Source organism: Tinamus guttatus, unplaced genomic scaffold, assembly GCF_059628265.1.
Source record: "Tinamus guttatus ecotype Peru unplaced genomic scaffold, ASM5962826v1 Tinamus_guttatus_pri_ptg000287l, whole genome shotgun sequence".
In the NCBI taxonomy this organism is placed as follows: Eukaryota; Metazoa; Chordata; class Aves; order Tinamiformes; family Tinamidae; genus Tinamus; species Tinamus guttatus.
In genome coordinates this window covers 4,440,157-4,467,078 of record NW_028288821.1, presented here as the reverse complement: position 1 = coordinate 4,467,078, position 26,922 = coordinate 4,440,157, and the positions used below count along the sequence as shown (strand labels likewise).

Here is a 26,922-nt window from a genome sequence, read left to right as displayed (position 1 = left end):
CACCGTGCCGACCTAACAACAGCGCGCAAGACAAACTGCCTCAACCAGCCTAAAAAGCAAGTTAAACTATGGCCTGGTGTGATGCAGCACCCGGGTGACGCAAAACCCAAGCATGTTTCCAGGCAGCACACACCAGGCGCTCGCTCTGAATTCTCACCTGCTTCCGTTTCTCCAACTCTTGTTGCCAGCAAATTCATTTCAAATCACAGCTGAAAACTGCCACCGCAACCAGAGCAGAACGGCTCGGGAGTCCCGCTCCTGCTCTGCCTACCTGATGCTCCGAGCGGGGATGTCTGGGTGCTCGGCAGCACCTGGAGGTGAGACGGTCCCGGGGCGACTCCCACCAGGTGTCCGATGCGAGATGCCACCTTCCCAGCTCACGTTGTTCTCCCAGCACTGACCCAACTGCAGAGGGCTGGGGGCTCTGCAGGCTTTGGTCCAGGCTGTGCTGTCACTGCTGCTGCATGGAACATTTCTGTACTCTCAAAGCAAGTTTTAAAAGCCACATTTATCAAAAACAAAACAAAACCACCCCACCTTTATTCTCCCCAAAGGTTTGCAGTTAATGACCCATCAAATGCACTATCTCATAGGGTATAAACCATTACTGTAGTGCTCTACTGGCTCAAGTCTCTAAAGGTTGCAAGCATGACACTCAGAAGGCATGATTACAATACAAAAAATATGCAAAATTTCAGAGTCACATTATTTTAGGGGAAGGATTTAAGACAGTCTTAAATATCAAGTCAAAGAAGTGGTAGATACTTAAAAGGAGACACCGGTGGATTCACACAAACAGAAGTACAATGTTCTGCTGTGAACATATCAAACAAAACAGACAGACTTCGCCATTCCTCTCGCCCAGAAACTCTCTGTTGTCCCATGTCCCAGCCACTACCAAGTCAAAACAAACTTTGGAATTTGACGGCATTTATTTTTGAGAACTATGGGGGAAGGAATGCATTGCAGAGGAGTGTTGGTGATATCCAAATAGAAATAAGCCAACCCAACAAGGGCAAACTGCTAGATGGGACCTCACGTTCTCTACTGTGCTAAGTTATTCAGCTCAACCCTTAGTAATAAAAACGTTAGTCAAAACTAAAGAGAAAAATCATGCTCTTACTATGGGTCTCCATTGAACATGGTTTTCCACTTACAGGTGTGACACATGGTAGAACTACATTTGTAATGGATAAAAAAAAGTTGGGTTCAAAGTCTTTGTATACCCTGTGTAAACACAGCGCACAGCTTCTGGGAGCCATCGGACCCACCAGTGAAAGTCGTTCCTTCCCACATGCTGCCAGTCTTGCCACAAAGAAACGAGAAAGTGTTCTTGTAGCTACAAAGAAAAGGGTTGGGGGATGAGACTTTTCGCTACTAGAAGCCAGGCTCTAAGCTGGCTCTCAGCATCTAAATCACACTTTTCTTTGGACAATAAATTTCAAGTTGCGCTTACTGTCCTACTTTTCAGAAAGGAATGATGGTCACGAAAATAAACAAAAACTATCACCTAAATGCATTAGTTTCAGCTGAAGCCATCTTTCATCAGAAACCATAGGATCTGATACAACGAAGTCCTCCTTAGGGACATTTATGAGTAGAGTAGCTCAGTGCCTTTTAGATACTAGTACTGCTGTATTTTGTCTTGTATCAAAAAAAAAAAAAAAGAAAAAAAGAGTTTAACTGCATGTGCAGCCTTAACTCTCAAACCACTGCGACGTCCTTGGCTGCTCAGGCAAAGCCGGCCTCTTTTGGAGAAAAAAAAAACAAAAGGCAAAAACCAACACAAAAAATGTCACCAATGCCACGCTGGTTCGAAAGGAGCGAGTCCCTCCCGAGGGCTGCGTTATTCCTTGGCATCCTGTTCCTCTCCCTCCTGGGCGCCGTCTTCGCTGGCCTCCTTCTCCTCTTTGCTCCTCTTGTTCTTTTTGTGCTTGTGACGCCGGTGACTCTCGCCCTCCTCGCTCTCGTGCTGCTTGCTGTGGTGGGGAGCAAAGGGGAGAGAGAGGGATGAGGGGCTGCAGCAGCCTCGGAGCAGAGGAGCTCAGAGCGCCTCGTCCCTATGGCAGGTACAGCAACAAGCTGCTCTGATCCAGGATGAACAGGAGACAGAGCAGGAACGTGGAGGGCATCGTGGTGCCACAGAAGGGCTTTGTCATGTGTATTTGGGACAATCTGGTATCCCAAGCAGCTGAACCAAGGGCAGGGTAGGCAAACTGCTTGAGGTGGCTGCTTTCCACCACATGCTGCATCATCACATGGTCTAGCAGGTGGCCTACAGGACAGGTTGCCCTCAGAATCACTTTGGGATTGTTTATATAAACAACCTTTGTGCCTCCCTCCCATTCCCAGGGGAGCTCTGAGAATCCTGACACATCACAAGCTTCAATATCAAGCACCAAACAGAGGCTTTTTTCAGAAGGAAGAGTCTTAAATTTGAAAGACCTTTGAAACTCTCACTTTATCTCCCTAAGCATCTTGGGGAAACGCCAAATAAGCAATTCTCTCTCCCTGAAGGCTTAAAACCAAGTGAGCTCTCCAGAGCTGACCATGGCATGAAGATGGCTGAACAAGAACAGAACACAGGAAAAACCATACAGCAGTAATCTCAGAAAGGTTTGTGGTCACACGCTATGGACACGTAGCTCCAAGGCTGGGAACACACTCAGGTGTCGAGACACTCTTACTGCAGCAGCAATTCCAGTTCAGTAGCAGAGACATCTAACTTGCTGAACCACTGGGGCCCTGGCTGAAAACCTCCCGCCTTTGAGTAATTTTCTGACCTGTTTAATAAGTGGCTTCACAGTCAATTAAGAAAAGGCTGCTGCCTCTCCCGAACGCACGTTCGGCCGCCTCGTGGACAGCAGCGCAGCAGCTGTTTATGCTTGAGCAACACAACTGCCCTTTAATATTTAAACAAGCGTCTGTGATTTCCTTCAGACTGTACGACTTGGAGCAAACTGGAAGCTACTGCAAGATCAGCCCTTTGATCTTCACCTCATTTCCACCTAGCACAGCAGCCCATTTCCCTACCTAAGCGCTCTGACAGATCCTGGCCTTGCTTTGCTGAATTCCCACCTCGTTTGTGCAGCCAAGTAACAGCATATTTTGATTCTGAGAATAGAAAGCTGAGAAACAACCCCTAAAGCTTGTTAAACCCTTAAAGCTACAGGTATGATCTCAGCTTCTATTCTCTTTGGATTGTAACTCCAACTGTGCTCCCAGCCTTCCCTTCCATCACTTTGCTGAAAAGCTGGAAACCATCAGTGCTTTCTTGAGCATCTACTCGGTACATCTAAAGGATGAGGACAGCCTTATAACTCCAGTCCCTCCGAGTTTTTCTGAAACTAATTTCAAAATAGGTCAATTGTCTGCACAGCTGACATTAATTTCTTATAAAAGTAGTAGGCTGAAGTTCTCCACCCCTACAAAAAAAGGGCAAGTCTGTTCAAAGTGTTCTCAGGATGTAGACTGCCCCAGCAACTGGGCAATGCCTCACATTGGAGGCCAGACTTGTTACTTTGCTAGAGGAACACTCTCCCAGGAAGATCCTCTGTAGCAAATCTCACATTTTCTCCAGAAACACCTGGAATCAGGGACACCCTGCTTCTGCTCCACTCGCTTGTCCAAGTCATCAACACCCCTGGCAGGCACAAGGGACAGAAAGCTCTGATTTTGCAGTATTTGGCCAATTCCTTACACACCCCTCCTGTTCCAAGAGGGATTTTCAGATGTTAGGCAAGCTTTTCTTTTCTGTGCAAGAAAACTGAATGCTGAAAGCTGATGCTTTTGCTATGTTTTTGCATTTTACTTCACATGCATTTTCCTTATGCCATGACCTTGCTGTTCAGCTGTGATGCTCAGTACCTTCTCAGTACCTTCAAACACTCCTTGGAGAATCATGGCTGCAATTTCGTTGGCAGTGATCTGAGACCCTGCAAGCTGCCTGAGAATGCACAAACCACAAGGAATCCTCTCCCTACAGCAGACAGCCTGCTTCCTGCTCAGGTATGTGCCCGAGACTTCACTCTCTGCCCAGACTTCTCGTCTCAGGCCATTAGCACGTCACAGGACACCAAAGCGACCTAGGGCTCCAGCTCACTGCGAGAGCTTCATGCTTCTTGTCTGCAACTAAGGTGTATTCCCATTAACAGCTGGTTCTTACCGTCTTGAAGACTTATGCTTGCTGCTCTCCTCTTTGTCCCTGTGCCGGCGCTCCCGGTGCCGGTCCTCGCGCTCCCTGCTGCGGTCCCGGCTCCGGCGGTAGTCGCGCTCAAAGTCGTAGCTGCGCTCCCGGCTGTAGTAGCGGTATCGCTCGTCGTCACTTGGGAAGAGAAACATGAGGCAAGTGAATGGGCCATTCATGGACGCCAAAGGCAGCAGCTGTAATTCTGGGACTACAGAATCCAACCCTCACCAAAGAGTGTCACTTCCTGGTAAAATAGTTAAAGATGTTGCTCAGTTGAGCCTGGAGTTACTCTCCCCCAGCAAAACAAGATAGCTCTAAAGGAGACAAAAGCCTCCTCAAACATTCAGAAATTCAGCACTGTTTGCTAGTTGTAGCTTAAAACCAACAAACTTAAGAATCTGAATTCTCCTCTGCCAACAGGCAGATATTCAAGAAGCTCTTCAGAAAACACCTTTACTTCTGCTGCTTCTTGCCCATCCCATGTCCCTGTGGAACACTGGGCTGCTTCTCAAAGCAGAGCATTTGCAAGGTTTGCTCTTTGGATGCATTTGCAAAGGAAACACCTCAGCAGCAGGCACACGGTCAGCATTTCAGGGCTTTTGCCCTCACAGTCCTTTTGGAATACATCAAAGACATCCAGCCACCCTTGCTCAAGAACAGGAACATGTTCCTCCTATTGCTCTGCCTCTCCTAGTGCTGGATTTTACCTCACAACATTATTGTCCCCAGATGGTCTAATTCACACAAAGACACTACAGGTCAAGACTATTTTCTTCCCTATGAGTTTAAAAACCCAAAATGCACATCTGGCAGTTACGAAGACAGCTAAGATGGTCTTTTTGCCTACACCCATCTGCCCAAGACAACTCATTTCATCTATGTACAGGAGTGGGCACACTGTGCATGCTCTCTTTCTTCCTTCTATGGTCCCTTTTCCCCCTTCACATGTTTCAATGCTGAAATATAAAAGGTTCAAAAATCCCACTGTGGGAAACAAGATTCAGGCTCCTATGGAAAGCAAGCCCAAAATGCTGTTCTAAGACTAATGGAAACAAGCCAGACAAGTCCAGCTCCAATATTAATCACCTGGGAGCGCTCCAGAGGATCCATCGAGCACAGCTACCTGCCCTGCTTGTTGAGTGTGATCTTAGAGATCAGTTTTCTTTAAAGCACCCAGACATGCTAGCAGGGTGCCTTGGAGCACTGATCACAGGACCTGGCTGCAGCATAAACCCAATTAGGGACTGAGAGAGTCCAAGCTTTTCAAACCACACCAAGTTTGTGCTCAGCTCTATTCCTTTCCCCTCCTCCCACAGGGCCCACAACATCAAATGGAAAACAAACAGAAAAGGCTTGATAGAAAAATGCTGTCCTGTTTGCCCGCCACAGGGGCCTGCGGGTCCCCAGGGCAGGCAGCACCCTTCTGCCAGGAAGGCACATTCTGAGCATGTTTTAAATGACTATTGGCATTTCCAAGCCTAAGTCTGCAAAATAGCGACGCTGCCTGTGACAGAAACATCACAGGAACCCCAGGGCACAGCACACACAGTGACAGGGTGGAAGGAGTCCCTGCAATGCAGACCTCTCCTTAGCTCTCTAAATCAACACTGGGAGGCTAAATGTCTCCCCCCGGGAGCACTCCCAGCACTGCTGTCACCCGAGATGGCGTCACTTCCCAGCAAGGTGGCTGTTCCCAGCACCCTGCTCAGAAACTCCTGACCTTTCTAAGCATTTACATGTCATGGTTAGCTCCTGCTGAACAGCACTCAGTCCCCCAAAGCCTTTACAGGAGACTTAAGCAAGCAAAGCATGGGCGGTTCTCCCTTTGATCTGGCATTTACATTTAGAAAGCAAGAGCAGCAGTTTCTAAGTCCAGTGCTTCACACCAAGCAGTGAAGTATCTAGTGAGCAGAGAGGGGCTATTCATCAACTGGCCTCCCATTGCAGGTGGGAGAACAAGCAAAACCTGTTCTTCTGCACTGAAAAACCAGCTGACAGATACAGGAAGGAGTCAGAGACATTGGCGCCTAGTTTTGTCCTCTAGTTAAGGATCAAAACTCTCTCTACTCCAGATAGTTCAGAAAATTAAACTGAAACAATCCCATCCCCAGCACAAACATCATCTTGCACTCCAGATGATGTTTGGCAAGGCCAGGGCTCCCTGCCGGGTGCAGAAGCCGGGTAAAACGCAGCACTCACTTGTTATATTCACTGGTGGTCGGAGTGCGGTCTCTGTCTCGCTCGCGCTCCCGTTCCCGCTCGCGCTCCCGTTCCCTCTCGCGCCTCGAGCCTGAGTACTCCCAATGGCTGCTGCTGGAACTGCTCGTGCCTTTGTCCACAGTTGTCACCCAGGGTGTGTGGGATGTGGAGATGGGTGGGTAGCTGATGAAACCTGAATCTGCAGCAAGAGAAGAGAATCCTTGTTTATTCAAAGCATTGGGAGCAGCCTCTCCATCCTCCCTCTTCACATAGGCCACATGGCCTATAGCTTCCAACTCAGACACATCAGCTGCTGTTTGAGAGCCCACCAGCTAAGCAGGCTTGGACTAACATGTTCTTGGCCAGGAGACCTCCTAGCAGTTCAAAGTAGGTGCTACAGCTGAATCCCAAATGATACCCTTCTCTTGGAGACAGCAATGGCCCAGCTCCACCCAGCCTTCACATCTTCCTTCCCCTCTATGCTAAGAACAGTGAGTAGTTTTTCCCCTTGTGAAGACAAACAAGATTTCTTGCATCTTGTCATCTTCAAGATATTTGCAGATGTTGCTGCAAATCAACCCAACGTCTAATACAGCTCATTAATGTAGGGGCTACCCCTTCCTCCAGCTCTTGCCCTCTGCATAGGGCACACGATGAGATCTTCACCAAGGAAAGCTCCGGACAGTTCGCTCTAGGCATCCTTGCTCAGATGGCCATGGAGCCTGGAATGGTGAGGCACCCTCTACTGCTGCCAAGTCCACCAAGTTTAGTCTCAGGCTCTTAGCAACTCCCAGGTCTCACATCTTAGCAGGAACCTAGGGCCAAGGGTACCAGCTGCTGAGCCCAGAGGCACCAGCAAGTCCCCAACCGGGTGTCGACCTGCTCAGCTGGACCAGGGCAGCAAGGCAGCACAGGCTGCTGACGGGCTGCACGTGACAGCACTGGAGCTGCTGCATCTCAGAGGACCTGGCAGTGCCTGCTCTTCAGAGCAGAGGTGGGCTTCCTGCCTGCTTGGTGAAGGGAGCAGGAGCCGCTCCAAGGACAGCTGCTCACTAAGGAAATGGGACAAGACATTGGCATCGCTGGCAGGGCTGCGACGGGAAAGGAAGTCTGCTGTAATTCTGGCACTGCCTCTTGCATTACAAAACACAAGGAGACAGATGCCTGCAAGTGTGTGTAGGCAGGGTGCCTGTGTGTGCCCGTAGGCAAGGAAGATGATAAAGTGGAGGAGGAAGACATTCAAAAACCCATGGAGGAGACACTGAAGCTGAAGGCTACGACTGTCCCTGAAGGGTGGGGGGAGCAAGGGGAAGGAAGAGAACACAAACAAGCCCATGTTAACCAAGCATGACGGTGACAACGTCGGGCGCACGGGAGCAGCTCTGCTGTCAGCATCTGCATACAGAGCAGGGAACTGATGCTAAATGCTCAGCTACAAAATTGCTTTCAGCACTGCTGCAGAAAGGGTAACATCAGCTCTCCAGACACCTCATGGCATAGTCAGACTTGGCATGTCTGCAGTGACTGGGTAGTGTGGGGCACATGTGGGCCCTAAAACCAAAGAAAGTATCATTTCAATCAATCTAAGAAAAATATAAACTACCAAGAACCAAAGAGAATATAAGAGGATATAAGCAGTTTGGCTTTTTATCTTAAGCACTCACCTGCAGAGTTGTAGCCAAAAGGAGGTGGCTGCCTGTTATTGTAGCTGGCTGGCTGGCTTTGGAGAGAGCAGAGGATACGAGTGAGTAACATCAGGGTGAAATGCTTGCAGATATGTCTGCACTGCGAGTTTGCACCATTTTTTTTTTGAAGCCCTGTGGAACATTCCCCTGGAAACCCTATTTTTTAAAGGAACTTGTTTCACCTTGTATTGCAAAATATCAGGAACACAGGCACAGCTGCTTTTGTCACAGCTTCTGAAACTGCTCTAACTCCACTGCTTGCCCTGCTTCATCCCTCCCATCTGTAAGAAGGGGTAGAACTGCTTCCTGGGAGACCATCAGCGGTTGCAAAGTACTTGGAGATTCCTCTATAGAAAATGTTTGGAAAACAAAACATGCTATCAACTACTCTGCATTGGGCCCAAGGAGATTACATTTCCTTGATTTTATTCACTCCTTCCTATGCCAGGAAAATGACACCTTGAAGCTAACCTGTGTAAATGATCAGCACCTCCCAGCAAGGATTCCCTGAGGGTTTTGTTCTCTCCCCCAGACCAGACTCCCTACTATCCCCAGAACTACCAGCACTGTTCTAGGCTTAATTTCCAGCATTTTTCATTACAGAGAATGGGAAGAGTGGTACCCATGGCTCTCCCCAGGTGCTGTGGGCTCACACCTTGCTCAAAGCACGGACCATGACGACCTAGCTGCTACCACCACTGTACTTCAAGGGAGGAGAGAAGCACAGGATACCAGTGCATGTGCTAATGCCTCCCTCCCCAGTAAAGCCATTCCACTCTGCAGCCACACCAAACTGCAAAGACAAGGCTGCAAGGATATTCTGTAACGCAGGGAGTTTCTCTCTTACCCATCCAACGTTGGAATGAGGAGAGCTGGTGGTGGAGCCAGAGGAGGCGGGAACAACCCTAGAGAGAAGCAAAAGATCTCACAGCTTTACATGAGGGAATAAGATTTTATTCAGATTAAAGTTAAGCTGTTAAAGCACCCTTCTATCCTAAGCAGGGCCTTGGTTGAAATGGAGGAATTTTCCTTCAAGGTCTTATCTCCTCCACAGCTATATAGGGCTACTAAAAAAAAGAGCTACCTAAGCCCTATGGCTGATTCATTATCAACATAAGATTAATTAAGGAATTAGAGGAAAGGAAAGTGTGACTCTTGGGAGCAGACAGGTTGCAAGTATGGTGAGGGCTTTATTGCTCCACTGATTAAAATGAGTAACACGTTTCATGAGAGACATTGTAATACAGATAGAAGTCTTTTTAAAAAATACTAGGGAGAGCCAATTTTCTGAGCACATGTGCACTTAAGAAAATCATGAGCAGAGATAGCAACAATGAAGCTGAAAGATATGAAAAGGTCCCCACAGCTGTTTGAGCTTTAGAAAGGGGGGCAATTTCAAACACATTAACAGCATATTTATAGAAACGCAAGACAGTATCTTCAGAAAGCAGAATTAAGTAGAAGTATATGAAGGCACATCTAGAAGTGACATAAGCACTTGGAAACCTAAGTCCTCAACCAATGTGAGGAAGGACATGCGGACTGCTCCTAAGGGCACTTCTTAAACTTCTATCCATAAATATAAGCAACCATTATTTCTGTAGGTGGTTATAAATACCAGCAAGAACAGATTACTCAATCATTGGCCTGCTTTTGCATAAAGACTCCTTTGTTCATCATTAAACAAAACAAAATAAAAGGAACAAACCTTCCTAATACAAAGGATAGGAGTCACCTGACTAGCTTCAGCTATGTATGTTAGAGCAAGTGTCGCCAGGCTCCCTTTAAAGCCAATGGACTTCCAGGCAGTGGAGACGAGGAAACCTAGAGACAGCTAATGCTCCTCCTCTTTCACAGCCCCTGCCTGCCAACAGAAGTGGCCTGAAGTGACTACTCAGCTAGTGGAGACCAACGTCACAGACAAGTTGGGGGATATGCCTCACCACCAGATACCTCCCTCTTTTTTGGTGAGGGATGATCTAATAAAACACAATGCCTAGGGCCTTTCCATCCAACTCGCTCACCAACTGCCAGCACTTCAAGGTGCTCCTGTTATTAGCACTTCACTCTAATGGTGGTGGATCATCATTATCATAATTAGCAGGTATTTTTCTCTCATCTCCCCTTTCAACCCAATTACTTAAAGTGGAAGCTCTTTGCAACAGCCTGGTCATTCACTTCTTTCACCTTGTTCCTCCCAAACACCTTTAATCTGACTAGCAAGTGGGTACTGCAATGTCTAGAATCAAGACCAGGATTTGCATTTGCACTACAGATACAGTAATTCTAAATCCAATCCTAATGAGAGCAGATTCCTTTCAGTACAGAGAACCAGCTCTGCAATATTACTGTGTGTTGAGCATAAAAAGCAACACTACAACAAAACACAATTTTCTTGGTCTGAGGGATGGCCCCACTAGCGTAAATTTTCTGTACTTCCATTTGTGAAGCTCTGAGCAAAGCGTGAGCACAAAAGCTGAGCAACAAGTCCAATGTGTCTGACATGCAGCGAGGACACATGCATTAAGTGCCAAGTGCTTTAGATGCAGACCTTGAAGCACATGAATCAAATATACAATATAATACTGAGGCAGTGGCCAGACTCAAAGTACACAGTGGCCACCAGCCTTGGATTTCCAGATATTGGTCACTTGGTTGCAGCTATAGCTTCATATGGCCTGCTATAAAAACAGTTAAATTCCTTTTCCCCTGGATGAGGAAAAAATCTCATTGGGGAAAAAAAAAAGATGATGAAAAATAAACTCAGTTGTATAGTGGCCTTGAATTAGCTATATCCATAACATTGGTTGCTACATTTCTATGTTAGCATTCGCCAGCTCTGCTGTACACCAGGGAGCAAAGGCTTCTCATAGAATTTGGAGTCTTGTGCTCCAAAGCACTGATTTGTCACCTAAAAACTTTTGCTATGCAAGAAGTCATAACAACAAGAAACAAACTATTCCAAATATACTAAGGAGCCTTTGCCATCTGAAGTTTTTTTACCCACTTTCTGGATAGCTCTTCAGAGAAAACAACACAGGCTTAAGAAGCCCTACAGATTATTATTTAGGTCCAGAATAAAAAATAAGCAGCTATAGAAATTCAATATTAGAGTTCATTAGCCTCAGTTTAACTGTATTCTAACATGGATTTGAGAGTCATACTCTTACATGTTATTTAATCCTAATGCTCAGACAGGGCTATCCGGGTGTTCAAAATCACTGCTGTAGTTGAATCCAAGTTAGCACCTACCTGGAATAGGTCCGGGTGGTGGCAGACCTGTGGAAACAAGCAAACAGAAGTGGTGAGGACAACAGGACAAGCATGTCATCTACGTACCTCCAGCTGAAGCAGCAAGCTTTCTTTTGAAAGTTTCATACATTTCAGCAAATAGATCAGCAGTAAAAATCGTGCTATTAAAGCAGTAACTGGACTACAGGTTATCATTTTCCCAATCTGTTTACTTTCATGCTATAATTTTAAATGCTGTTGCCCTCCTATGCTGGAAAAAGCACCCAAAGCAGATCACCCCTTGAGAGCAATTATTTTCTGACCCTGCCAGATCCATTGAAGGAGTTTCTGTTAAAAGACCAAAACCTATTACTTTGGCTGGCCATGCAGAAAGTTCTGGTGGGCAACAGAAATGATAATCAGTCTGTCTTTTAGCTCGATTTTTTTAAAGGTGTTTTTCAACATTTTTAATAATTATACTTACACAGCAAATCAGACATGCCAATGAACAACTAAAAGAACAAGTGAATAATATAGCCCCTTCTCTTGATTTTGACAACTACAGACAGTAAGAGAGTCACAACAGTCCCTCAGTCAGTACTGCAGTATATAATCTTCAAGACTCACTTTGGATCACAAGAGGCAAAGACTTATTAGGAAGACAGAAAAATGTCGTTTAGGCCATGGCCAGTATGGCTGTAAAATTGTACTGAAAAGAGTCTGAAACAGAACCTGAAGAGTCTGAGACTCAAAACAGAATACTGTGAATGAGTAAGCACAGCTTCCTTCTCTGCTGCATCAAATGCTCTACTCTTTCCACTAGCATAGCTCTCTCCTGCCTGGTGCCTACAGAAAGAGGTGTTCCGGTCTTCAGGTTGTAGATGCACTAAGAAATTTCACAGAAATAGACTGATTATATGTATAGAAGAGACAGTAAACTATAATATGCTGCTCAAGATAGCCAATTAGGAAAAAAAAATAGAAGGAAATAAATTTTACCCAAGCTATCTCATCAGGTTTCCCCACCCAGTGTGTAACTTCAGGGGTAAAGGGCATTCTGGCAGATACAGGACTTGAGAGCATCTCCACAAGCCCCACGTGCTCTTAGCACAGTACAAACCCCTTCAGTTAATGGTAAAAGCACAAAAACATGCTAAAACCACAGACAACATTCAGTGCCCAGAAACCCATGGCAGAGACCTCATTTACACTATTTATGTTTTGCTTTTAAAATGAAACACCATTGTAATGCCTGCTTATTAGACACTATGAGGAGCTAGAATCACCCAGCAGTAGCAGCAGGCACAATAAAATACCTAGAAACAAACGCAGGAAGATACAAACCTGCATCACCTGTTGTGAATGACCCTTGAAGCACCTAGCATCTGTTATAGCCAGTCAGGATCCTGAACTAAACAGCCTGCTGGTCTGATAAAAGATAGCAATTGCTATGTTCGTAGCTTCCTCTACAGTTGAGCTGGAATCCATTTCTTTACCAATAAAGCAAACTGATAAACAGCACTCATGAAAATACAACCTGAAGGTTTTTCAAAGAACCGCTGCTATTATTTAAGTATTCAAGAGCAAATTACAGCAAGGCTAATGGAGACAATGAACAGAGATTAGCCAAATGAAAGGACCTGTAATGGGATTGCTTGACTGTCCCATAGCAGCTACTGATTAAACCTTTGATTTGCTCCATGCCTGGGATGTTCTAATTTGCTGCCTCAGGACAGGGCAGATGTTTGAGAGTGCCAGATACTCCATACCTGGGGGATGCAGGGGAGGCGGGACTGAAGTAACGGGTGGAGGAGGATGAAGGAAGTGCGGTGGAGGAGGGCCGGCGAGGGGCGGGGGCGGCGGGCCTGCTGGTGGCGCGAACGGCTGTTGCTGAGGTGGCTGTTGGGGCTGCGATGGTTGCTGCGGCTGCTGCGGGGGCTGTGGCTTACTGCCATGATCTCCCAGGACCTTGGAAAACAGAGGAAAGATAAGACAGCATTTTAGTGTCTTCGTTTGTGCAGCTAGGACCTCACTGTGCTGGCATGAAGGGCGTATGGCACCAAAACAGGCAACCCGGTGCTAGATGGAAAGAACAGGTCGTGCTGGATCTAGGGGTTAACATCTTTTGGGGAAGGAAGGAAAGGTTGATCAAATCAATACCCTTAGAACAGGTATCTTCTCTTAATCAGAATAGTGTAAGACTGGACTCAAATTGTGCACACGACTATGCAGGACAGTTGTGTATCTCTGTGTTGTGAGCACCTTTCGTTCCACTGTAAAGGGGCTGAATTCAGCACCTAATGGAAGCTGCCATTGGCACAGGATCCAAACTAAGAGTAGCCATATTTGAGGACAATATTGCAGCCCTCAAATAACAGATTTTCCTGTTTTTAATACATCCATTTTGTCCTTTCACAAGGGCACCAAGTTGTCAAATTCTGCTCTAGGTTGTGCATATGTATAGCAGCTAACAAAATAAAACTGAATTTACATTTGACTGATGGAAGAAATAGGCCACCCACACACTATTGCTGAAGCAACAATCAATAAGCAGAGGCACTAGAGTGACTTGGAAATGCAGACGTCAGCGCTTGCTAAGTGGGAAGAACAACAACCATTTCTCAGCAAATTCTTTCACTTTGCAATCGCTCAGGCCACTACTGGCAAATAGCAGGAAAGCTAGCCACTAAAATATAAATAGACCACACAAATGCATGTTAAAACAAAAACAGGAATTGCATGTAGGCAGGGATAAGGTTCCACATTTGAGGCTTTTGTGGGCTGTGGAAGGTGGTTGGTAGGAGGAAGGCGGTTAGGAGAGACAAATTCTTGACAGATAGTCCTGGGAACATGCCTGGCATCTTCCTGCTGAGAACCCTACCAGAATGTGAGGGACATACACTGGATATGCAAGATCAGAACTGGGTTCTGGTTTAAACCACAGCTGTTTATTTTCTCAAAGGGGCACTATGCAGTAACACAGGACTGCCATAGCTCTGCAGTGGGAGCAGGTGATGCTTAGTCTAGACGTTATTTTGAGATAAAATAAATGTAAGCCCCATCTATAAGTCATTCACTGCAGAATCAGAGATTTCACCCCAACAGTATTAGGTAGTAGATGGGAAGGAAAAAACCCACAGAGGAACCCCTCAGCATCCTGAAGAATACTTGGGAAGTGCTGATGACAAGAGTAACTTGGACTTTACTGTTCAAATGGCAAGACTAATATTTGAAAGGATTAATTTTTACCTCCTACTATAGTAAAACTTCTAACTCAGAAGTTATTTTAATCTGCAGAAGGGAATGGTACATGCATACACCCCAACAAGGTGGATATACCACATCTACGACTTTGCAGGAGACAACAGCTCAGGGGTCAGGAGCATGCAGACATTTGCTCAGGATTCACTCAAAGTGCTGTGAAATCAAAGACATTTGTCAAGACTGTTCAAAACTTTTACCTGAATGGGGTTTTCCTCAGAGGCATGTTTATCACGACGTCTTCCTTCTACTCTCCTAATTGTGCCTGCCTGGCCACCAATCACATCAATTGTCCCGCCCAGCTTCCTAGTACAAAGTAGATTCGTCCTTTTAGGCTCAAAGACATGAGAAGGAACAGTTTTCCCCATTACCAGACACATCTCTCTCTCATACTGGCAGACGTAAAGAAAAAAGGCCACTTACATTCTTTTCCATCCAAAACAAATCTCTCCAGATAGCACTCAGACTAGACTAGAGATGAATGAGAAATCCTTTTTTCCACATTTGAGCAATCTGAGCTCTGCCCGCAGGGGTGAGTTCGGTCCCCCTGAACATTTAGCAACATGATACAAAGAGGAATCATGTATTTCAGTAATAATATGGGTCATACACTCTAGTACAGAGCTTAAACCTTTATTCATTCTCCAGGTTTGAATAACAGTTGCAGAATTGCTCTCAATGGAAGAGAAGAATATTTATCATGAGAAGCCTCTGACTTTATCAGCCCAGATTTGCATTCCTTTCTGTCCAGCCTTCCAAGTGTTGCTGGTACCACTCATGTTATATTCACTGAGCAGACTGTCCAACATTTTCTATTCCAACTGCATGGGGTCTACTAGATCTTTTAACAAAAAGTATATACCTGTGACCAGAAAACAGTGCTCTCTGCTGCACTAGCAGAAATGAGGCAGAGAATCTGCACTTCACCATGCTCTTTCATCCCCATATCTAAGTCACACTTAGGGCATTTCTGCAAGAGCTGGTTGGTTGTAAGGACAACATAATTAAAAGCCTTATGAGAGAGAGAAACTCCAGCAACTCAATTTAAGAATCATATTCATGTGACAACTGACTTGTGTAATATGGCCTTAACATGTTCTCCTGCAGTTAATCACAGCAGAGAAAGGTCAGCACTTTTGTCAGTTAGACAGCAGACCTTTTCATCTCAATAGGAAATTCAGACATACAAAAACACTGGCTAGCTAGCAAGAGTTTTCTTATTAAAATCAGCCCTCACATTAAGCAAAAAATAAATCTAATCTCTAATCCCAGAACTTTTATGATGTGGTTTATGAGGACTCTCTTCCTGGTCCTGACAGAAAACATCTGGTCCTGAACAGAAGGCTCTTCTGCAGGAACAGAATCTTTTGTCAGTACTTTCAAAACCAGACTGCACTTTGAAATGCACAAAAACACCGTGTAGCTTAACAGGATCAGCTCCTTTTGTACTGATGCAGAGTTTTGAAAATCTCAGGAGACATACATGACAGCTGGAAACAAAACTGACCAGTTTGATGGCACTATGAAGAGGGACAGAAATACCAGCAAAATGCTTAAATGCAAATGGACCAAGTATAACTTTAAAGCTTATACATGAGACTTATCATTGGTTCTCCTTCGGACACAGCTCTGCTTCAAAAAGGGAAAAATTGAGATGAAAGGATTCTTTTTTTACATAACAAGTATGAAAAAGATGGAATGTGAACAAAATAACAGAAACGCCCAGACCCCAAATCTCTAGCTGTTTCATGTCACGTAGCTTTGTTTCTCTGAAGCTTTTCATAAAATCTATCAGATTCATAATGTCAACAAAGGAAATTTCCCAGCAGAAGCTGCCAATCAAAATGACTCAACGTTTTACTTTACCCAGTGTTTTAGATCCTCTTATTGGCGGAAATAACTAATTCAAATGCACCTAGCAGTGTAACACACAGGTTCAGAAACCAATCGCTCCTCTCATCAGTTGCCAAATGTGTAATCCAGTTCCATTTAAAGGTAAACATTAACATTGTGGGAGTAAGAATAGCCAAGTTAACACAAGCAGCCAGCAAGGAACACCCTCTGTCTCAGCAGAGAGATGCTCCTTGTTTTATCACCTCCCAGAGATGCGCACCCACCTGGGGTACAGGTTCCCCTCCCTATCCAGCACTATCTGTGGGCAGATAAATGAGCAGTCAGGGGTTGCACCCTGAGCAACTGCTGAAGGAGCTGATAGTCAGGGAGCAAAACAGCTTCCAGTACAGTTTATAAGCTGTTTGTCTTTCAGGTTTGAAGACACTCTGATAGGGCCCAGGTGGATTCCAGCTTCCCCTATTAAGGACACAATATAATCACACATTTTTTTGGTCCAGATCATTTCTTACCTATTAGGAGGAGGTCCAGCCTTCATGCGTCCTCCCACAAGAGCCAAGAAGTCTGTTTTGAATTCTGTTTTGATTATGTTGTTTTCCACTTCTTTTTCAGCATTTCCTGTCCTTCCTTGCTGTACCTAAGGAATACAACATGTAAGACAGGTTTAATGCCTTTCCTTCAACTGAACGGAGTGGCAGAGACAAACTGTAAAGAAAGGAAAAGGGCTCCACTAACGAACAACCACAGAGACGCTTAGTCTTCAAAGATATATTTTTGTATTTCTTGTCAATTGAAAGAATGGAATCGATTCTTAGTTAGATTTTAAGCTTGTTTCTGCTCTTATACTCTCATTTCTGTGACCACAAAACCAAGTCCCAGTTATACTGCAGCCATACGCAGGAACATCATCACCTACTGTGATCTTATTTTCGGTGCTGATTGGAGGAGCAGGGTCCAGTCCAAGCTGAAGCCGTCGCTGCTTTTCACAATAAGCTTTCCATGTCTCTTCATTGAATCCGTAATTAAAGTAATCAGAAAGGTCAGCACCTAAAAAGGCAAGAAGAAGTTAACAAGGGCATCTAACTATCCTGTAAATGCATACACAAAGATTTAGGAAAAAAAACAAAAGATAACAAAAAAGCAGAAAGAAGAAACAAAAAAGCTCCCAAACCAGAGCACAGTTTGGTGCCTGCTTTAATCTAGCAGGAAACTGCTGCGCATTATCCAAGAGATGGTTGCATCTTTGGGTGGGAGTGAACAAGGCTGGGACTGTTTGGGACATACAACATGCAGGCTATTATGAGATGCTTGCAACCAGCTATTCACTAACTGGATTCTCCAGAGAGACTTCTCACAATTTTATGAATGAGATGAGAGCTGGCAAAAGCACAGGAATGATGGTTGCAGCTACTGCCACAAAGATGGGATGGTGCCACCCAACCTTCCTCTCAGCAGCACTGTGAATATGTTTTGCTCCTGACCATCATTGTTCTTTGTCATTTTGAGAGAGGTTCTAGGACCCACCCATCAGGTGAAACAGGACTAAGGCAGAAGTTTTCTACCAATGCAGCTACACAAGCAACTACAGTTCAGTCACCATCCTAACTACAGTCTTCCAAGACTGACATTTAGCATCCTGTGAAACGTGCATTTCAGCATGAACACTTCTGAGTAAGAGAGGTGACCACAAGTGCTTGATAAGGAAACACAGATGAAGAAAGATAAACAGAGCTTCAACTCTGTAAGGTGTATCTCACCACAGAAAACATTATAAAGGATCTCCTTATCCTGGTGAGATGTCCCTCAACAATTTCCCTGACAAAGGTATTCTGAGCCAGACCAACTCTAAAACAAAAAAATGGATACACAAGGGCCAGGCAACAGTATTTAGCCATAACAAGCTTCAATCTACACAACAAGGTTTAAGTTTATCTTCTGCACAGGCTGCTCTTCCTGTTGGACCACCCAAATAGGCAAATTTCACCAACACACTCAGCCACATGACACTTCTGTATGTTTTATCAGTCTGTTTCAGACCTCTATCAGTGTTTCCTTGCTTTATTTCTTCTTCCTTTCCCTAATTTAGGGGATCTACCTTGCTGATCAATTAACCATACAGAACATAAAGCTGAAAGGTTGCCAAGTAAGCAGCTACGTACTTGCCATCTAATATAAACTTACAGGCCACACCTCTGTGGATATCTTCCCTCTAGTCATACTGTTTTAAGGCTAGCTGCATCCGTTTTGTTCCAGAGATGTCAGCATAACCACAATGATTTCCATGCTTCTACCTCTCAACTTACTATTCTGCTTGTAACTTCTTCCTAGCCCCCTCTTTCTCACGCCAGAAGCAAAAGGAAATCCCCTGCAGAAGAAAGGCTACATTTTCTTGTTGTGTCTGTACTAACTCCTGTTCACCACAGACAGCTTAGTGCTAGCTTCCTAGCTTGACAGCACAGTTACTTGCACTATTATGTACTCTGATGCCCTCTATTTCAGATATGCAAGAGATCAAATAAGCAGCATGGGCAAACTTACAAAAGCACTCCTTACTTGACCTATCTTTCAAAAACACTATGGTAAGTACAGGACTGGAGGGAGAATTATATCTGGGGAGACGCAAGTACATTTTATGTTTCAGTTAATATTTTGTCATGAGTGGCACAGCAAAGCTGTGATCTCTGATTCCACCATCTACCATCTACCACCATCTACATATACCATTTTACAGCTGGCAAGACTCATTCAGTCATACAAGAATCGGTTTGAAGTATAAATCTCCCAAATACAAATGAGAAAGACAAAAGAGACCAGGTACCATATGTACATGGACTTTATACCCCTTGGACAGACGAGCAATCTACACAAATAATTCCCACTGTCACCGCCCTCTGCAGCAAGGGCACTTTAGTGCAGAAGTGTGGATGTCCCCAAGGCCCAGATAAGGTTGCACAGGGATGACCATGAGTGTGGCTACAAAGAGACACAATAAATAAGCTGCTGGACATGAAGAGGAAACTGCATCTCATCAACAAACACCTGAATCTTGATCTCACTCAAATGACTTTAATGCAAGCAAACATGCTCATATTGATACAAGTATAATGGTTTTTGGAACTAGGGAATTAATAAAATAAAACACTAAAAAAAAGCTTATTTAGGGAACTAATAAAATACAGCCCAATTTTATGTAGAGGCATGACTTAATCAGTACAACTCACTAATTATCTTGATAGATATCAGACACTAAGCAAACAGAATTATTCAGATTTTCCCCTTCCCTAGCAGCAATACACAGGCAGAAATCACAAGCAAAATTAAAAAGGAAGAGCTAAGACTGTAGAAAATATTTACCACAAGAAATTGTGAGGCCCCACCTGGTTTCCTCCATGGTTTGTCTTCAAATGAATCTAAATCCACTTCTATAACAGGCAATCCATTTATATTTCCTGCAGCATCTAAATCAATACCTTTGGGCTGCAACTTGGCTTTGGAGAGAGAGAGAAACTGTTACTAATTTAATGCAATATCTTTAATCCACCGATTTGCTGAGCAAATTGTTCTGGTTAAAAATAAATCTCTACTCTGAATTCAATGCTGGTTTTACAGCACAAAGCTAACCACAATCAAGTATTTAATAAAAAGCACTTTTGTTGCTTTATAAATGGATGGCAAGTATGTGCAGCACCTGTAGCTGAACAGCAGAGGCAAATTCAATACAGATTGTTACCAGAGCGAATTATGAGAGCATGCATAAGATTTACTCCAAATAGGAAAAAAAAAGAAAAAGAAAATTCCAGGCAAAACGTGTACTTTTCCTTCAAAGACACATACATTTACTTATAACAAAAGGCTGCTTCAGGATCATTCTTAAGTGAACCATACTGTAACTGCAGTCAACAAAAACCTGCAGGGCACAGAATAAATTCTCAAACAAGAGAGAAGTATTTATTCAAGGGGAGAAATGCAAGAATATGAAGACTATGAGGTAGGCTGGAATCCAAGCCACAAGACACAATATAAATTAAACTGAATAAGATGATAAAGCTCTTTTGTAGGAATGTGCACAGCTAATATTCAGAGCCAGAGTCTTTTCTTTCCTAGCATCTCAACCTGCAAGGAGTTCAGTATATTGATCATAGAGTAAAATTTCTTCTCTAGGCAAATTACAATGTTTGGCCCTGCTGCAACTGTATAGTTTAGAAATATTTTGAATTTTGGTCATAATAATCAATGCTTTTTTTTTTCCATTTTAAAACAAAATTACAATTAGCTTGTTTGCTGATCAGTAATCAACCAGCCATTACTGCATGGCACTCCGGGCCACCTGACAGCCCTAGCAAGACTACTGCTTTTTGGAAAGGCATTGACTACTACTTTAAATAAGTTGCACTTATTTCACATTCCTCCAAATAGGAAACAAGGTTTGCAACTGCTCCAGCTGCCTGAAAAGAGAAATATTCCAAAATGTGAAGGATAAAAGTAAGAGCAATACCTGAAGCAGATGCTCCATAGCCTCTACCCGTTTTTAAGTTTAGATTCATAGGAGTTCCCCTATATGGAAAAAAAAATGCTGCATTGGTGTTTAGAGGAATTATTTGGTTTAAGTCTTTCATTCAAAACATATTCAAGCCTCAACAACCTTTAGAATATGAAGTGAACTAAGGTTCACTTTGGTTTATTGAAACTTCTTTGTGATTTTGAGTAATAAATCTTCAATACCTTACAAGTAAGACTAAGCTACATATAATATTCCTTAACCTTACGGAAACCCAGCAAACATACATATCAACCAACAACAGAATTCAAGGGATTGTCTTGAAGAAGAAAAGGGAATTTCAAAGAATGGTAGATATCATTCTGCCCAGGAACATACTTAAAACTAAGTATTTACATGAAGCTGAACACCATGGAAATTACAGCTGCACGGATATCACTGAACGAGGAGCAAAAGATGGAAACAGCCAACTCCACACAGGATGTTTGCAGAATCTAGTGAGCTGGTGACAGACCGGACAGAGCATTGCTTTTCAGAATAATCCATCAAACTGAAACCACCTCTACAAAAAGAGAAGGAAATTATCTGTGAAGTGGAAAATTAAAATATGCTGCAAAGGACACGTAAGTCATTTCCTTAGGAGGAAGGTTGCTAGCAGTAAGTAAAAATACTGTCTTATTTTTATTCAATGCAAATTAGGGAAAACTTTAAGCCAGTGATATAATTTCCTGGTTTGAAAAACAGCCTATTTCCAAAGCATGAAGAGCATGGCTGAAGATCTCGTAACTTCAGCTGCACTCCAGCACTTATATAAATTCTTTATACTACAGATTTTGGTTCTTGAAGTTTTCAAAGATGAGTTAAACATAACTTCCCACCTTTGATTTTGCCTGATCATGTGTTTTGACAATAGATAATTTTTCAACAGATGACCTAAGATTATAATTGTTGTTTTTTTTTTTTTTTTTTTTTTTTGGATGGATTCTCCATTAAGCAATGCCAGGACAAAGAAGTCCACCGGCTTCTAGTCCCAGTCCTGTGCTCTAGCCTTTATAAACTCTAGGCCAACTCTCTGCCCTACTTCAAAACCAACTGATGTGCTAAAGAGTTATTTCAGAACAGAAACAGGCATCATAATCACCAATACATACATATACGATGGTGCTCCTGTTTTAATATTGCCAATAGTAACTTTCACGTCATCATCATCACTGTCGCTATCACTGTCTTCTTCATCATCTTCGCCACTTGGAAGAGCCTAGCAATAACAAAAACACACAGGAGTTCATTAATACTTACAACTGAGAAACTCCCCTGGATAGTAACCCAAATCTTAAAAACCTTGAATGAGGAAAGACTTTTAGAAAGAATGGTTCTGATATCAAGACAGCACTATTTTGCTCCAAGGCTGTGCAAAGAACTGCTTCAAAACACTAAAGCCATGAAAATAACCAGAATTGAACAGAGAGACATAGTATTTTCTTCCTGGAGAGCCGTCCTTTGAAGAAATAGCCTTAGTTTCTCAAGGTGAAAAAAGTTTATTGCAGTTCAAGGAAATTCACCACATCCCACAGTTCCTCTCCCCTGCTCTGACGCAGCTGGGGCTTTCCTAAGATATCTACTTTGGAGGTCCACATTCAAAGAAAAGAATCACAGATACTAACCCAAACACTGTCATCAACCTTCCCTTAAGAACCTTGGAGCAATTATTCTCTCTCATAGCAACTTTTGCAAGAGGAAACTGTTGAGGATCTTTGCCTGGTTTATTTAGCACATTCAGTCCCCAGCTCACTTGAAAACTCCAAAGTTCTTTCTTAACTTCAATGCCAGGACTGCACCATACTGTAATCAAAAATATATCTTTATTGCTGGAGCACAAACAAAGGAAGCCTTTCAGATATCCAACCTCACTGTTTCAGAAGACTCATGAGCTAAAAACTCATGAGCTAAAAACTCGCAGCCCTAAAAAAGGGAATGAGGAAGGAGTTCCTGATTCTCCCTCCTTTTCCATGGCTGTGCATTCGCTCAATCTCTCTGGGAGTTCTCTTTACATACCACAGGGGCAGAAATTAAAACCAGGAAAAATGACTGGAAAGAGTGGGCAAGAAAACCTGCCCCTATGCTTTCAGCAGATCACCTTTAAGATGTGATAGAGAGATCATATTTACAAGGTCTGAGGGTGAATCAGAACAGATCCCCAGCAATCCTAACACTGCAAGCTCTCTATCCCTGTGCTCTCTGTATTTCCCGGACCCCTTCATAGTCAAGCTAAGTAAATACTGAGCTGGAAGCAGCATTGTGTTTTGCTCATCCTGTCAGCAGACTGCAGCATCAGAAGGCTTCATCTTCGAACTTCTGAATCATCCTCAGAAGAGGGATCACTCCTGCACCCACTACACAAGCAGAGAAGCTCGCTGTAGTTCGCACTGAGATTGGACCATCAATACACTCCTACAGTGCAAGTGTAACGTATCTGCCAGTCTGAGCATCCTTACACGGAGATCTTTTTATCTACAAACATTTCCACGTGCATAAATGGCTGTCTACCCTTTACAGCGGGACACATACGTGCTGTGACATCTCTCGGTCCTCATTGCTGGCGGTCCGGTTCTCCTGAGGAGCATCTTGCAAAGGATGAGCCGATTCTGCGTGCCTGGGGAATGCAGCAGAGAGAAATAAGCAGACAAGCCTGACCTAGAGGTCTCCCTACAAACACTTCTAAAGCACTTGCCCGGTGACTTTCATACAATGGCTTTATTCACCTAGTGTGTTTATTCTGCTGGCAGTTACCTCAACTATATGACAAAAAATTAATCACTCTTGCTTGGCTTTGCTTTTATTGGAAAGAGTCAATTTAGTGTTTCCAAAGAGTGCCAAAAAGACAGCAAGGCTGCCTAGCCAAGCATCAACCAACTGTTAACATGCAAGTGACAGGTATAAAAACTTCCAGTTTGGGGGTTCGGTGCAACCACAGCTGACAGGAAGAAGACCGTGATTAACTGTCCACTGCAAAAGCAAAACTTCATCTGTCCTTCAGGCTGTTGACAATTGTACTTGGTAAGAAATAAGGACATCTGACCAGTAGAAATTAGGGAAAAATGATTTTAGCTTTTCTACAAAACACTTGCTTTGAATTTTAACTACCCACTAGAGAAGGCAGATAATTTCCCACCCAATTTTCTCATTCAGTAAAAATTAATGCTAATGCAGCATTGGCCATTTTCAGATTCACTTTCAGTTAAAGGGTTGGTACAAATGTTAGCATTCTTTTATGCATTAACCAAGCAAAAACAGTCAAACTGACACACCAGAAAAGACTGTGCTGAGTCCTACAAAACTAAAATAAAACGAGAGATCTTTTTTTCTCTCTAATGTCAGAGGTAAAACCTATTAGTACTTCAAAATGATTCTAGCTTTTCAGCAGAGAAGATTCCAGTAGTCTAGGCTGAGGAAACCCAATCCTACTCCCAGTACTTGGAGAAAAGCTTGTCACTAATTTAAAGCCCCACACCTGGTACTAAACTGCACAGGATTACATTCAAAGAGAAGAAAACTACATAACACCTATCAGAATCCAAACACTGGTCAGGCTAAAGCCATTTCAGGGGCTGCAGGAAAGGAGACATCAAAAAAGTAAGACAAAGATCACATTAACACAGCTCAGAAAGCAGTCAGAGAGTATAATATATATATACAGTTCAAGCAACCAACAAAGATTCCACATTAGAAAAGCCCATGTACAAAGAACTCTGATACTAAAACCAAGATGAAAGAAGGAGGGAATGAAGGTTCGGCAGATGAAGCTGAGGTCCTATTTTTGCCAGGTTCTTAAGGTGACAGTTGAAAACACTTTTTTTATAAAATTAACAGAGGTGTCTCAGGAAAGATCAAATGTGACATGAGTTGCTATTTAAGGATGAAGAGATACACCACTAGGGAAAATTTTACAGATGGCTCCAAGGCTTTCTACGTTTCGTTTGCCAGATCAAAGCAACTCATAGCATCGACCTCAACCCCAGAATTTTCTTAGAAGAATCCAAGATGCTCGAGTTAAGGAAGAGTGACAAGTATTACCTTCAGCTTCAAGTCACATGAAGTATCTGTGGGTGTGCATTAAAATTTATGAATTGGAGTTCATGGATACATTTGCTAAGTAGCAGTCATTCCCCTACCTGTTTGCTTCTAGGGAATGAACAACCTGAGAAGATCATAGCTACCATCTGTGCAAAAAAAACGCCTCAGTAGCTAACATCCCTGTAGTGCCAATATAACCCCTTGTACTAATACAACAGCAGCCTTCACATCTTCACAGGCTGCTGGTATTTAATGCATTTATTAGTAAGGAATGTTAATGGACCCTGTATCCTACACTACATTGATTTCTGATTCATCAACAGAGACAATACGTTAGATAAGCAAAGGGATGCGCAGAGATGCAACAGCTGAAGTAGTAAACGGAGTCATCTTTTTAAAACTGCTCTTAGTTAGGAACATCCTCATTGTGCTATAAGTACTAAAAAAGAAAAAAGAGCTAACATGACCAATAATAATAATTTGCCTTCAAACATTTTATAGTTATTGGAAACAATTTTTGGAAATTCATTTCTTTAACTGTGCATGTGAAGTAAAATCATATTCTGAAGAAAGCAAGAAGAAACAATAGATTTCCTCAAGTTAGCAGTAAAATTCCATCTCAGCTAAAAGACGTTCCTTTTAACAAAGCTCAGTTGACGTTATTAGGTAAACATGTAATAAGTCTGATATTTTGTTGTTGTTGATTCACATTCTCAAGCACATAATACAACAGAAGTGGGATAATATCTGTAACAGAAATTTCACAGATACTGGACTCATGAAGACTGTACAGGACAGTGAACATCACACTGAACCTCTGAAGCTGCTGACACACAGAAGTCAAGTGCATATCAAGCTTTTGAAAACCAGACTATGTTCAAAAAATGTACAGAGACAGCAGCTTTGCAGAGGAGAGAAAAAAAAAACCTTCTCCTGATATAAAATATACTGCTACAACAGTAAAACTCTGCTCAAGAGTAGGCAGCTCCTTCCATGTATAGAAAGCAACACTGAACATCAAGTTATCTCCAGGGCTTTTACTTGAAAGTTTCATCAAAACCACACACTTTACAGAATTGATCAGGTCAATGGCTTTACTCAAGCTCAAGGTTCTTAAGCTTTCCAAGCTTAAAGTCAGAGCTGCTGTTTTACCAGCACCAGGTGAGCACAGTCTAACCCTCAACCACTTTTATTTGTCCTCAAACCATAACCCAGGAAAGTGATTTAATCCAACATCAATGAAGGGGGTGGGGAGTTGGTGTTAGCTCCCGTCAGTTGTTGGGCCTGGCTTGTCACAGGCAGCAGCTGGGAGCTGGGCACGACCAGGTGTGGATGGGACGAACTGCTGGCCGGGGCACCGGCACTGGGCTACAGCAGACACAGGACCACGCTCAACACAGCACGGGCTCCTCTCGCACGTGCATCGTTCACAGCAAGAGACGGGCTCCGGACTCACCCAGAAATTGGTCCATCTTCCTGCTTACCAGTAGTGTCATCTACAGGAGCAATAACAACAAGAGAAATAAAGTTAGTAGAGTGAAAGGGGCCGAATTCTGAACCCCCAGGAGTGTCTCAGCTCGGGAACACCTCTAAGTGACCACGCACTATAACCTTAGTTAGCTCAAGCTAACTCAGCTTAGCTCAAGCTTCCCCAAACCTCGACAAGAGAGGCACTGATTAGAAAGAGATAAGAAGGCAAGGTCTACCCACCACTGACACGGGAGCTCCCGGTACAACCGCAGGGCTATTGTTAAAGGGACAATAGAGCACCGCCTCCCCGTCCCTCAGGCCCCCGGGGGCAGCACGTACCCCCGTAGAGCCAGTGCTCCTCGTCCTCCTCCGCCTCGAGCGGCGCCGCGCCCGCCGCCGCGCCCGCCGCCGCCGCTGCCTCCAGCTCGGTGGCCATGGCGGCCGCGGCGCGGGAGGAGCGGCCT

The 26,922-nt window shown here is 43.7% G+C and overlaps 1 protein-coding gene across 1 annotated transcript; it reads right to left on the bottom strand.

The window, feature by feature from the left end:
* Positions 1-507: 507 nt before the first annotated feature.
* LOC104566108 (uncharacterized) lies at positions 508-26,922 on the bottom strand. Its single transcript, XM_010212857.2, has 17 exons — positions 26,798-26,922; positions 26,445-26,484; positions 23,483-23,567; positions 22,066-22,172; positions 20,912-20,970; positions 19,794-19,904; positions 17,333-17,463; positions 16,929-17,053; positions 14,766-14,871; positions 13,074-13,272; positions 11,326-11,352; positions 8,921-8,978; positions 8,053-8,108; positions 6,389-6,587; positions 4,166-4,324; positions 1,800-1,979; positions 508-1,339 (listed from the first exon to the last, which is right to left on the bottom strand). The coding sequence occupies exons 1-16, from the start codon at positions 26,892-26,894 to the stop codon at positions 1,847-1,849; spliced, it is 1,692 nt and encodes a 563-aa protein (XP_010211159.2). The 5' UTR covers positions 26,895-26,922; the 3' UTR covers positions 508-1,339; positions 1,800-1,846.